The 13,714-nt window shown below is 35.3% G+C and overlaps 1 protein-coding gene across 1 annotated transcript in view; it reads left to right on the forward strand.

The window, feature by feature from the left end:
* Nucleotides 1-5,919: 5,919 nt before the first annotated feature.
* LOC131151189 (peroxidase 24-like) overlaps nucleotides 5,920-13,714 on the forward strand; it is a 31,449-nt gene continuing 23,654 nt past the window's right edge. The window contains exons 1-3 of the mRNA XM_058102436.1: nucleotides 5,920-6,037; nucleotides 6,235-6,317; nucleotides 13,354-13,485. Coding sequence (XP_057958419.1) covers nucleotides 5,920-6,037; nucleotides 6,235-6,317; nucleotides 13,354-13,485 — 333 coding nt within the window. The remainder of the gene's footprint in view (nucleotides 6,038-6,234; nucleotides 6,318-13,353; nucleotides 13,486-13,714) is intronic.

The following is a 13,714-nucleotide window of genomic DNA, read 5'->3' on the forward strand; positions in this document are numbered from 1 at the left end:
AAGTGACCACTTAAGGTTAAAACACTAAGTTCAACTTGGTCACCATACTAATACTGCATAAGACTTTCAAAAGTATTTAGAATTTAAAAAATAAGTCTTATGAAGTCATAATTTCAGTTGACTAACTAGCATGTATGTCTAAAATAGATCAATGAATTCAACATGCCAGACCCTATTGAACAACCAGCATGCAATGCACAAATCTACATCGGCCAAGTAGATGACGTTCAAATCAAGCATGCAGCTCAATATATTCAATCAATATAAACTATTCATCGAATAATGTATCATTTAGAAAGTAATGGATAGTAAGCGTTCAGTTCACATGAAGCATCCAATATATAAAAAAAGATATTTCCAAAATAAGTACAATGCATTGAAGTATTTATTAGATGAACTTTAAATTTGCTACTTCGCTTCAATTATACAACCCAAGTACAAAAATTTTATGATCTTTTGAATATATTAATCATTTAAGCTTCAAGATGAGTTTAGGGCTATATGTGCAAAGTCTATAATTAATTCGCAAAAGCTCAATTTTGTATGATGGACAAAATATGCTATATTTTAAGATATTCATACAAAAACATATGTACATAACATTTAATAAAGTATTTAACCAGTTAAGATCCTTTGTCCATTTAGGGGGTTTACTTAAGTATGCAATAACCAACACTATCATATAATAACCAATCATAATGATATATATATATTAAGCGAAATAGATTGGATGTTTCACTAAAGTTCCCATTTTGGCCTGATTTTCCTAAGGTTCTTAGTATAATAATAATGTATACTAAAATTTAAAATTTTAAGCACAAAACACTATTTAAGCATTTAAAGCATTATTACCCCTTATAACCTAACAAGCATCTTATGAGTAAAAAAAAATTTCTTTTAAGATATCTCATAAGATAGCATGCAAATATAACCCATGATTTGTTAATGAATTTAACAAAAGATGTAAATCATGAATCATGGCATGAGATAAGCATATATCATCAAAACGAATTATGTGACTAAGAAATACATCTCTTTTCCATAAGAGATGGATTTACCTATCATAACATGTCTTTGAACTTAAATTCAAAACATTAGAAACTTATATGAAAAAAAAAACAAGGTATTTCCATTTAATAAACTTAGAGCACATGCTATTTATCCCATAAATAATAGCCAACATTTTCAAAAAGGAACCAATTGATAATGACATATACAATTAAAGCATCACATTGGTTTTATAATTTGAACTCATCAATATTGGCATGTTTTTTAAAAGTTCCCAACAAAGTAATTTAAACAATTCAAAATTTGGGATTTTTCGCTTATTAAATACTTTTACCTAGGTGGGGTTTAAATCTTCCTAATCCTAAGGAAACAATTCAAAGAGCTCATGTGTTTCCTTTTGGTACCTATTCCTCCTTGAGTCCCAATGGATTTTTCTTCACAACCCATTCCATTTTTCTTTCTTTGCCTCTAACTCCTCTAAATGGGCAAAAATATCTAACATGACCATTTCTTTCACAATATAGACAAATCTTGTTTTCATGTGAGGGTCTTGACTTATTTGTATTATTTTTATTCGTTGAGGCATAACCTTGTGATGTATAAGATGATTTTGAATTCTTTTTGGAAACATTATTTTTCTTAACTTCCAAAGATTTATTTATGTTTTCTTTTCCTCTTATAATTTTACTATGATTTTCAACTTTGTTTTTCAAGAGAGTATTTTCTTTCAAAATATTTTCAATTTTATTTTTCAAAATTCCTACTTCCCCTTGAAGAATTTCTTGGTCCTTTTGAGCTTTTTCCACAAGCTCCTCATTTTTCCTTTTTTAAAGAGCAATTTTCTTCTTTCAAAATAGAACAAGGTTCCTTACCTTTGGATTTTGACAATTTTCCTTCCAAATTTTCAATCTTTTCTTTCAAAGTTTCATGCTCTTTTTGAGAATTTAAAACAAACTCTTCATTTTTCCTTTTAAGGGATTCATTTTCTTCTTTTAAAGAAAATTCTATTTGTTTTGACAAAGCAAACTCTTTCTCAACATTTTTATTCTTCCTTTTTACTAAAAGTAATTCATCAAACAATTTAGCACAACTATTCACAATTTCATCATATGAAGGTGCATAATCTTCCTTATCCGAACTTACTTCATCTTCTTGTTCGTTAGCCATGAAGCAAGGATGTGCTTCTTTCTCATTTTCATCATTGGTGGTCAATCCATCGATTTGATCCCAAATAGCACCATTTATGGCATTATGATCCCCATTTAGAAAAAATTTTTCATTTTGATTTAGGGGGCAATTTATCATGTCATGCCTAGAGTTAGTACAAACGCAACATTCAATGCATGACTCTTCTTTTTCCTTTTGTTGCGCTCTTTTACTTAAAAGTTTCTTAACTTCTCTTATGAAGAATGCAATGTCATTATCTTCAATTAGTTCTTATTGATTACTACAAGATGATTCTAAGACAAAACCAATTTCTATTTTAGGTTTTTCTAGATTTCTTACTTCTTCAATGGTCATAGATGACTTAGGTAAAGATTGGAGAATTTTTTGAATATAATCTTCTAATGAATAAATTCTACCAAATGCTTTCAAGTTGTTTATGAGGCGTGTGAACCGAGTGAGCATGGAAGAAATTTCTTCATCATCATTTAATTTAAATATTTCATATTCTCTAACTAGCATGCATATTTTTGATTGTTCATTTTGTGATGTATTTCCATAGATGTTTTCAAGTACATCCCACATTTCTTTTGCGGTTTGACATTCACAAATAAGATTATGTACATCATCATTTAAACCACAAAGAATAATATGTTTTGCTTTAAAATTTAGCTCAACTAACCTTTTTTCGCTTGGTGATTGTTCCAATAAAGTCTTTGGAATATCCTCATTTTTGTTTGTGATTGAGAAGTCTCCTTTGGAGATGATCTCCCACAAATCGAAGTTGTATCCTTGAATAAACACGGACATTTGATTTTTCCACGTGTGGTAGTTTGAACCGTTGAACATCGGTGGTTGATAAATGGATCGTCCATATGAAGAGGTGCTCACCGAATACTCCATTTGATCTTTCACGCTCTGGATTTTACTCCGAAAATACAAGCGCCTTACTCTGATACCACTTGTTGGAAGTCCCAACCAGGGAGTATATAGTCTAGAGGGGGGGTGAATAGACTCTTTTCGAGGAATACATATTTTTCTACAAAATAAAAACTCTTGACAAGATACAAGAAATTATATCACAATATAAATATAAATCATGCACAAGATATAAAATAAAGAGTGTAAGGGAGAGAAAGAATAACACCGGTATTTTTACGTGGTTCGGCACCAAGCCTACGTCCACACCTTAGCACCAAGCCAATGATTCCACAATCCACTATAATCGCTCATTCCACAGAGGAGCAAGCTTTACAAACTTGGGAACAAATCCCTACCGCTCACAAAGAGCCTTTACCGATTCGGTTCACAAAGAACCTTACAACTTGGTTCACAAAGAACCTTTCACAAGAAGATGGAAGATTACAAAGAATGTTCCTTACAATGAGAAAATATGATTTACAACTCAAATCTCACACTATTCTATCAAGAATTGAATCAAACACAATAAGTGAGTAAGAGAGAATGAGCACATGTAATGAAGAACTAATATGCAATGTACTAGGTTTTGTATAAAATGATGTTTTCTACTAACAATGATCAAAGACCTTCAAAACCATGTTAATACAAGTCTAATAGCTTGTATTTATAGCCCAAGAACCTTAGGAGCCGTTAACTAGCCGTTGGGGGGAAGAAAAAATATTTTATTTGGCAAACTAGCCGTTTTTCGCCCGTTGGAGCGCTTCTGCCCGTTGAATTCGTCGACGAATCCCCTGTATTTGTCGACGAGGTCCCTGAATAAGAAAAAGTCACCAATATTAAAGTTATGAAATTTTGTCTTAGCTTTCCAGTGACACCAAGATCGTCCCATTTGGACTTTTCTAGAAAACATTATGCCCAGAATACCGCAAGTTGTTCAGGACTCAAGACTGCACTACGACAGTGACGATTACTTTGTTTTTCCTTATCAAAAAGTGTTTTAATGACTCAAAACATTCTTGGACAAAAGTATATAAAATATATTAAGTCTAATGAAGATTAAAACTTGTCCAAATGAGTTTTATTTTGAATATAAAATATTTTAATTAATAAAACACGTTTGAAAACCCATTTTGATATCTTATATGCTTAGTATGTCCTTTTGTAAATATACTTGACTTTCTTTGAACTTTTAGGACATTAAGCTTGTTTTAACACAATCGGGACTAAGTATAAAAATTTTCTTAAAACTAGGATGCTAAAAACTTGTTCCTTTGATCAGCTTCTTTAACCTGCCTCTTGACCTGCCCAACCCTCTAATATTCCAAAAAAAATAAAATTGTATCAGTCATAAATTTAATTTATATGGTTGGATATGAACCCTCTGTGATTTCCTCACAAATTTTTCCTTTTCGATTTTGGAGTTTTTGGAAGCCCATCCCTGCCCTGTATAAGACTCATACATTTTTTCTTTACCCTTCAACACTGAAATTTCACCTTCCTCCATCTCGGACGAATAACCCAAAGCTAATTCCCCCTGATGCAAACCATGGTTCCCACCCTCAGTATGTTTAGTATTATCCACATGATCCACATGATCCACTTTCTCTTGAGATATAGGTTCACCATATGAAACTCGAGCATCATCATCACAACCAACTTCCTCACACTCCTTTTCATCACTTTCTGTTGAACCTTCATTCATATTATTTTCCAAGCCTCTCTGTGGTACATCAGAGTTTTGAATTGCATAATCCCCTTTTTCTTGAGTCATAGGAATTTTTGGTAGTATAGGGCACCTATCCTTGGTCGTCTTCATCATTGACACATTACTGGGTCCTGCTTCTTGCTCCACCCTCTTTGCCCCTTTATCCACACCGGTATTGGTTTCCATTACACCATCATTCATCTTTGGTTTCCATATATATATATATATATTTATTTATATTTCCCTCATCCCTTCGCTTCTCTCCGACCCTACAAACAATCGAGATATGTCCTTGGCAACAAAATTTAGAGCAGAAAAAACTCATCTTTTCATACTTGGCCTCTTGCCAAATACATTGTTTCGGAGATAAAATAAGAGGAAATCCCTTAACTGGCTCCATCATCAGGTTGACTTTCATGTAAATACGTTCCCCCGACGCTCTTGTACGGTTAATTGTTGCATTATCGGTCCCAAGATAACGACCAAAATGAGTCACTGTAATTTAAAGAAAATTCGCTCGGTAAAGATGCATTGGTAACCCCGGTAAGAAAATCCATTGAGGAGCCAATGGAGATTCTTTTTTGACATCAAAATCCTTCGTCCACTTAAATAGCCAAAATGAATTGCCTTCCATAGTTCTACCTTCCCTTGCCCACCAATGCAAAAAATCGTGTTCATTTTTCATGTGTATAAGCACATGGTAATCATCCATAACACTGATCGTTGGAATTTTCATAAAGCCCCATGTTTTTACAATCGATAACTAAATTTTATTAATAGATGGCCGATTCCTCAAAAATTTCATCACTAATGCAAAGTGAAACTCTTCCTCAGCCTTAACCATTTCCGCTTCTGAGAAAATAAATCTCAACTCACCATTGATATTAACTGGCAATCTTATAAGAATTTTGAATGCAGGTATCTCCACTTTTTTATTCATGGCGTGTGCATACAACTGCACCCCGGAACTAGCCTGCACGGCATTCCCCGCCGACGGTGAGGCCATCGGCGGGGGACGACACCTTCCCAACCACCCTTGGCGGCATTAGGGTAACCTACAGAGGGTTGGAGTTGGTTAAGTAGAAGAATACTAACGCTATGGGCGTCGTACTTGCTCGACTATGTCAGACAGAGTGGCTGTCAGATGCTTGCGAATCACGGCAGAGACAGACACGCACAGGCGGAAAGGGCTTCATAGTGGCAGATTCTCAAAGAGCTTCAAAGTAACAATGGAGCAAGGTTTCGTGCAATAGGGTCTTTGAGCTTCTTGGAATCATGGTGGTAGATTCCATTCACAAACAGCAGGGCGCAAGACTTCATGACCCTAGGTTTTGTGACAATGTACCTTAGGTGAAGCTTGACGTAGCTGGAGAAGACGACCTCAGCATCGCATAGCACTCCCCATTGTCAGTGACATCGTGCAATCACAACTCTAGTGTGCGGCAATGAGCATGGACGGCGTGCGGCGTCCTCAGTGGCTGCGTGCGGCGATTTGGGAACGAATGAGCGGCTTTCTAGGGTATGCCTCCTGTTCGGCTATATCGGACAGAGTGGCTATCAAATACTGGTGGATTATGGGAGAGACAGATACACATAAGTGGAAAGGTGTTGAAATTGGTATATTCCCAAGAGGGGGGGTGAATTGGTATTTTAAAAATTTATCTCTTAGGTTAAACTATCCAGAAGCAGTATATACACAACCTAGGGTTTGTCTATGCAATTCCAAATGCATAGATAAATATAATGTGTGGAAATTAAATCATACGCAAAATTCACAGACAATTGAGAATAGCATACATGAGTAGTAAATTGAAAGTGCTAAAATATAAAGTGTACACATGATATGTTATTGGGGTTTGGAAAACACTGCCTACGTCCCCGCCTCGAACTCACAAGCAAGAGGGTTTCCACTACGACTCACTTAACGAGTGGAGCGGTACTGTTTACAGCCAAGTCAATTAACGAGACTGACCTCAACCTATAACTACACCTTACCAAGATGGTGCATGTTGACCGGATAGGTCACACCCAGTTTTGATCATGACAAATACTCTTGGTACTGATGGTTGTACTAAGGTTTGCATGCAGGTTCACTGTGCACGTGTATTCAAACTGAAAGACATTCCACGATGGCGTGCGGTGTTCGTGCCAAAGAATGAAGATCTATGTGTTGTAATTTGCATTCATTTTATTATTCCTTCATTCTGGGATGTAATTTATTATGAACTGTGCGCGTGTATGGCTTCTAATAATTTGCATCATGCATGATAGGTAGGTATGCTCAAATCGACCCTAGTTGGACTTTAGGTACCTACACAAACCTTAGAAAGACCTTAGGGAAAAAATGACTTAAAGGCTTCCTTCGGTCGACCGACACCTGGTTTTTTTGCGCACTTGAAAAGAACTTAGGTCCCAAGACATATGCACTAGTAAGTCCCCATTATCATATTTATATTAGGGGAATTAAAATTGGCTAAAAATGGACTTAAATTGAAAAGGTTGAGAGGGTTCGGGTGATCGAACCTTGGCCGTATAAAGCGTCCCGGGCGACCAAACTAGTTAACATGTTGACTTGGTCTTTGGGCACCCGAACCTATTTTGAACGTATCTTCCTTGGACACCCGAATGCTTATGAGAGCATTTTTCAACTACTTGGGCAACCGAATGTTTACGTTCAAAAGGAGGCTCGAGCAATCGAATTGTCTAGTTCGGTTAACTGAACTGTGAGTCAGGCACCTAAACTATTGAACATTTGCTACTGACTTTGTTTCAGCCGACTGACTCACCCTTTAGGCACCCAAACCTCTAAAAGTTGATTTTTTTACTGTGTCTGTTCGGGCACCTGAACCTTTGGCCGAGCACTTGAACCTCGGGGGTTAAAATATTTTTACCGAATTTTTAAATAGGGTAAAAAGGGGTTAATATTCTTAATGGCCTTTTAAACAATTCTAATTATGCCCATTATGTCCCCAACGGTCAAAAAATCCTCCTTGCCTATAAATACTCATTCATTTGTCTTAATTAGCAAGGAATAGCAAACAAGATTAGGGAAAAAATTATCTTAACTCACAAAACCCTATATTAGCCAAATAATACTTCCAAACACTCACATACTCCTTATTCTTGATTTCTCTAAGCATTGTGAGTATTTCAAAAGCTATTGTGCTTAACCTATTAGTTAGAACTCTTATTTACATTATTGATTGATTAATTTTCTAAGAGAGTTTAGCATTAAAGTTCTTCCACCGATTTCATTTGATAAATCTTGTGTGGGAAGACTTTAAGGGTTGTGGTTCTTGCATTGTAGTTGCAAGACACCTAAACCTAGATTTTGTGTGCAAAAATCCTTTACAAAAGCTAGTACTTCAAACAACTCTAGTGTGCTTTGATTATTAGAATATATTATTGAGTTTGTTTGTTTGAACTTTCTAAGCATAATTTTGAAACCCTGATCTGATTTGTGTTATTCACATAGTGCATTTCAAATATTGCTTGAATATACACTCTAGATCTGAACTGGAAATCTATACGTTATTGAGTGTTAAGCACACATTAGAGCACTGAGCATATTTACACATCATTCGTGCTTGCATTATTGATTGAGTTATACTGGTGCACACATTTGCTTGTCTAGAAGCGAATTTCTGTATACAAACATTTTGTAAACATTGGTTGTATTCCAGGCGTGGGCTTGAAGAGGGAGACTAACCATGTGGAATAGTCCCGAATTGGCTTAGACCCGGTTAGGAAAGTTAGGTGTGTCATCCTGTTAAGGCATGTTGGTTGAGGTCAGCCCCTTGAATTGACCTAGTTGTATTAGGTACCGCTCCACCTGTTTAAGTGAGCATTATAGTGGTAATCCTTGTGCTAGTGTGACCAAGGTGGGGACCTAGGCACAGTTGGCCAAACCCCGATAACATATCGTGCGTGTTTTTTACATTTCTACACTTTACTTTTATTGCACGTGTATGTTTATTTGTTAATCACATAGATTGACCCTAAGTTGTGTTACATTATTATTAAAACCAGTTAACCTAGGTAATAAATTTTAAATTCCCAATTCACCTCCCTATTGGGGTTGCACCAAAGCTAACAATGTACCTAGCTTTCCTAACCAAGTCAAAGCCAATTCGGGACTTTTACCAGGGCAAGTATCCCTCTTCAAGTCCACGCCTGGAATCCAATCAATCGGCTCAAATTTGGGGTACAAATAAAATGCTTCTACACAAGCAGATATGTACCAATACGCACAAGCAATAACTAATGCACATCAATAATATAAGAACTATAAGCTCATTACAGATATGTGCAATAACACTCAATCTAATGTCAATAAGCAATCTAATGCAATAGTGTATTACCAATCTATCTTTAAAACAATATGTAAATATATTTCAACCAAAAGTAGGGTTTCAAAGATTTTTAGAGAATATAATCAAAATATCTCTAAGATGATTTTCTCAAAATTCTAGCACAAGAGATATTTGATATCAAGCTTGTTTGAAAAATATTTCACAAAGCACAAGAATAAACCTTTGAATACTTGCAACAATAATGCAAGATTCACAAGCTCTAGAGAGTATTCCTATTGAAGACTTATGAATTAAATCACAAGGGGACTCTCAAGCTCACTCTCCAAAAATCAACATCAAACACATACAATGAGAGTGTGAGCCAATATAAACAATCTCAATAATACTCTTACCAAAGGATTTTAGCAAGTAGGATGAGTAAGAGATGGATTTATGGCTTGTATATGATAAAGCAAGGGTTTTGAAATTTAGAGATTTTTTGCTAATGATATTTACTAATCCATCATTAATCTTTCCAAATGAATTGGTATTTATAGACATTCATAGAAATATAACTGTTGAGGGAGATAGGAGTATTTTTGGAAAAGATTAATGAAGGTTAGATAAAATTAAACTTATTTTACTACAATTAAAAATTGACCAACTCGAGAGGTTCGGTCAACCATTTTTTAAGGTCCGGTCAACTAGGTCACTTAGTTCGGTCGATCAGGGTGTTTTTGAACTGAGTTGTTGGTCGACCAGACATGAGGCGATGTTTTAACCTCCGAGGTTCAGTCAACTGGACCAAGTTCGATTGACCGAATTGGGATGTTCGGTCGACTAGGCCATTTTTCTTTTTCAAGTTCGGTTGACGAGGGTGTTGTAGTTCATTTTAGAAATGGTCAACCAACTGGTCAACTTTTTGACCCTAGAGAGGTTTAGTCGATTGAAGGTCCTAGTGTATTTTGGTTCGGTTGACCAAATGGTCAACCTTTGACCTAGAGACGTTTAGTCGACTGAGAGTCTTTGTAGGTTTAAGTTCGGTCGACCGACCATATAAGATTTGTGCATTTAAGTCCTATTTTTTTTTTTTTTGAAATCACCCCTATTCACATGATAATTATTTCTAAGATTTTTGGGGGATTTTTCATGCAACATATTAGGATCTATGGTCAGTCTAAGGTCTTTAAGCATATACCCTAAAATTTTGGCATTGATCGACCCCCTGAGGTCCATATATGGCTTACTGAGCTTATAGTCCTATTATGCATGCCATGCACTAATTATTACAGACCAAGGATTATAATTACAAAACCGAATGATAAATATAAAAATACAACTTAAAATAAATGAAAACTTTATGCTTTGCTCCTCTGCAATTTCATGGAATTTGCCAAAATATGTGCTCCTTTAATTGCTTCTCGGCTTCCATTTCTCATCTATCATCTTTGCTTTAGAAAGGTAGACCTATTCATACACTAAGCACATAGATGAGATACTGTGGTTTGTCATAATTAAAACAGGAGACAGACTCAAAAAATCAACAAAAGGGCTACACGATGGCAAATTCTTGAAGAGCTTCAAAGCAACAAGGGAGCAAGGTCTCGTGCAGCAGGATTTTTGAGCTTCTTGGAATCACAGTTGTAGATTCCGTTCACAAACAACAGGGCGCAAGGCTTCACGGCCCTAGGTTTCGCGACGACATGCCTTAGGTGAAGCTTGCCGCAGCTGGAGAAGACAACCTCAGCGTTGCACAACACCCCCCATCCTCAACAACGTTATGCAATCACGGCTTTGGCGTGTAACGACGAGCAGCGACGACATGCGGAGATGAGCAACGATGGCATGCGGCGACCTCAACAACTGTGTGCGGAGATCTGTGAATGAACACATTTATTATTATTATTATTATTATTATTATTATTATTATTATTATTATTATTATTATTATTATTATCACAATGTCTCGGAGGGCTGACCCTTGTAAATAGGATGGGATCAAATCTTGGGATCGCCTCGACTGAGTGGTGAACTCGATAATATATGAAGTCTGGTGTAATATATGAGACTGAGAAATAAGTTATTTAAAATTTTGTGGAGTCTCCACTATCCTATTTTATTCTAGATATGGTTAGAACAATTTTAATTTATTTTTTAACGGAACCTCAATTTTATTGATAGCCCTCGCTTATGGTGGGAGAATACCGTGGTTATAAGCAGGAGACATGGGATTTACATTTAAACTAGAAAACCATTTCAAACATCAAAACCAATAAAAAAACAATACAATAATCCAAATAAACCAATCTAAACAAGTCTATATGGAATCAAAACCAAACAAATCAAACATAAACAAAAATAAGAGGAAAACCAAAGGAAAGCCAAAAGATGTCAATTAAAGACCAAGGCTTGGAATAGTCAGCTTATCCATACGAATGAAACCTCTTATTTTATGCGGCAGCACATCATATGCAAAATATCTTCTCGTCGTGCCTCCCTTGCCTTGAGGAGCCGAGAAATCCGCCACCTGATTACCTTCTCTAAATTGGTGCTTTGTAGAGAAATTAAGACCTTGTAACTCCTCCTCTAATAATTCCTAAAAGTCCCATAAGTACCAAAAGGAAAAAATTCCAGATGTGAGTCATTCCACAACCAATTCTGAGTAGCTTTCAATACAAATATTCTGATGTCTCAATTATTTATAGAGCCGCAAACTACTAGTAAGAGCCTTCAACTCCGCTTCATTATTAGTACCTAACTCAAATTTTTCAAAGAAAGCGGCCTTAATATTACCTAAGTTGCAGATGATACCAGCACCACCACAAGAACCCAAATTTCCTCTATAAGAGCCATTAATATTTAGTTTCAACTAACCTACTGGAGGCTTTTCCCATACTACTTTGCGAGGAGTTCTAAACTTTGACATTTTCATTTTCACCTGTAGCTCTTCTAATAAATTTTTATCTATAGAGGACAGAGAACCCTTCACGCCTTCTGCAATTTTTGTGAGCCAAACCCTCACAGATAACCAAACTGCATTTCCCGACTCATACTTATCTTCCATCCGGACTTTACAATGTTTGAGCCATTGTAAAATAATATCCTGTTGTGAAAATTAAAAAATAGTAAAATAATTTTTTTGAGCAAATTATATGTTACAAATTTCATATTTTTTTAATTATATTTTAAATTCACATGGTCATATAATTTGAATTTAAAATAATAAATGACTTAAGTCATAAAAGTCATTCCTAAACATTAGAGTGCTATAACAATAGGTTGTACCAGGAAAAATTTTAGATCACCTTTGCTTTGAATGTGCAAACATAGAAGAGTTATGCCAATATTTCCAAAAGCATTGCTAGCTGCTAGACAATATAACTCTAGTTGAATTCTTTTGGAAGTAACTTTGCATCTACAACTAGAAAAATGTGTTGGACCATTACAATCTATTCCTCATGTAGAGCAAGGAACCTTTTTTTTTTTTTTGATATAGTATACTTTTTTGACAATTAACAAATTATACACAACAAAGGTCGTATTTATCGATATTGTTGATGATTTTTTGTGGTAATTACTTAAGAGAAATCTAAGGTAAATGATTTTGTAAGCCAATATCACGTGGATTTAGGTTATTTGTTGGTTTTGAGACCAAAATCACATGGGTTCGGGCAATTTTTACTTTCTTGTGTTCCATACTTTGAAATTTTTACATTCTAGAATATAACTAAAGAACTTTAGAGTTCATTAAAATATCAGACAAAAAATAGAATTCATTAAAACATGACTAAAGTCAAAGAACATATGGTTTGATTGGTACTTAGTTGCAATTAAAAGACAAATTTGATGCCAAAATAACCTGCGCTGATCGCGTTATTGGTATGTGTGTTGATTAATTCTATTCATCTGGACAAGACTTTCCAACAATGTTAAGAGAAACTATATCATTTATATTGGTGATTAACCAAAGTGAAATGTTAATGAAACTTTAGAGAAGATAGGTCCTAGTTAATTAGATTATCCTTTTTATTTCTACAGACAAAAAGAAGGAATATTAAGTGATTGTTTTCTACTGTAGGCAGAAAGTAAAAAAGAAAAGGTTGTGAAGTACATATATAATGATGTGAAGACAGAGGGAAGGAGAGAGAGAGAGAGAGAGAGAGAGAGAGAGAGATGAAGGCAAGCATCATTCTCTTACGGGTGTCCATAGTGATCGTGTTTGGAGTTGTTGAAGTTAGTCATGCAGCAAGTCGTGGGTTGCAGCTTAATTTCTACCAGAATAGTTGTCCACGAGCAGAGCCAATTGTTCAAAATATTGTTTGGGAAAATGTGTACAAGAATCAAACATTGCGCCCCAAGTTGCTTCGAATGCATTTCCATGATTGTTTTGTCAACGTAAGAACATTATTACACTCCTTCATGGCTAGTCTTTTTTTTTTTTTTTGGATCTTCAGTCAATATCACTTATTGTAACACTCTCTCCCTCTCTTCCCCTCTCTTTCTTTGCTAGTCATGACTATAAATTAGTTAGCTATTCATGGTATCAGACTATCAAGAAACCATTCATGGAATTTTTTTTTTTAAATTGTTAATTAGGTGATGGCCAAGTAACTACATGCCCCCA

This window comes from Malania oleifera, chromosome 3 (assembly GCF_029873635.1).
Source record: "Malania oleifera isolate guangnan ecotype guangnan chromosome 3, ASM2987363v1, whole genome shotgun sequence".
NCBI classification, from domain to species: Eukaryota; Viridiplantae; Streptophyta; class Magnoliopsida; order Santalales; family Ximeniaceae; genus Malania; species Malania oleifera.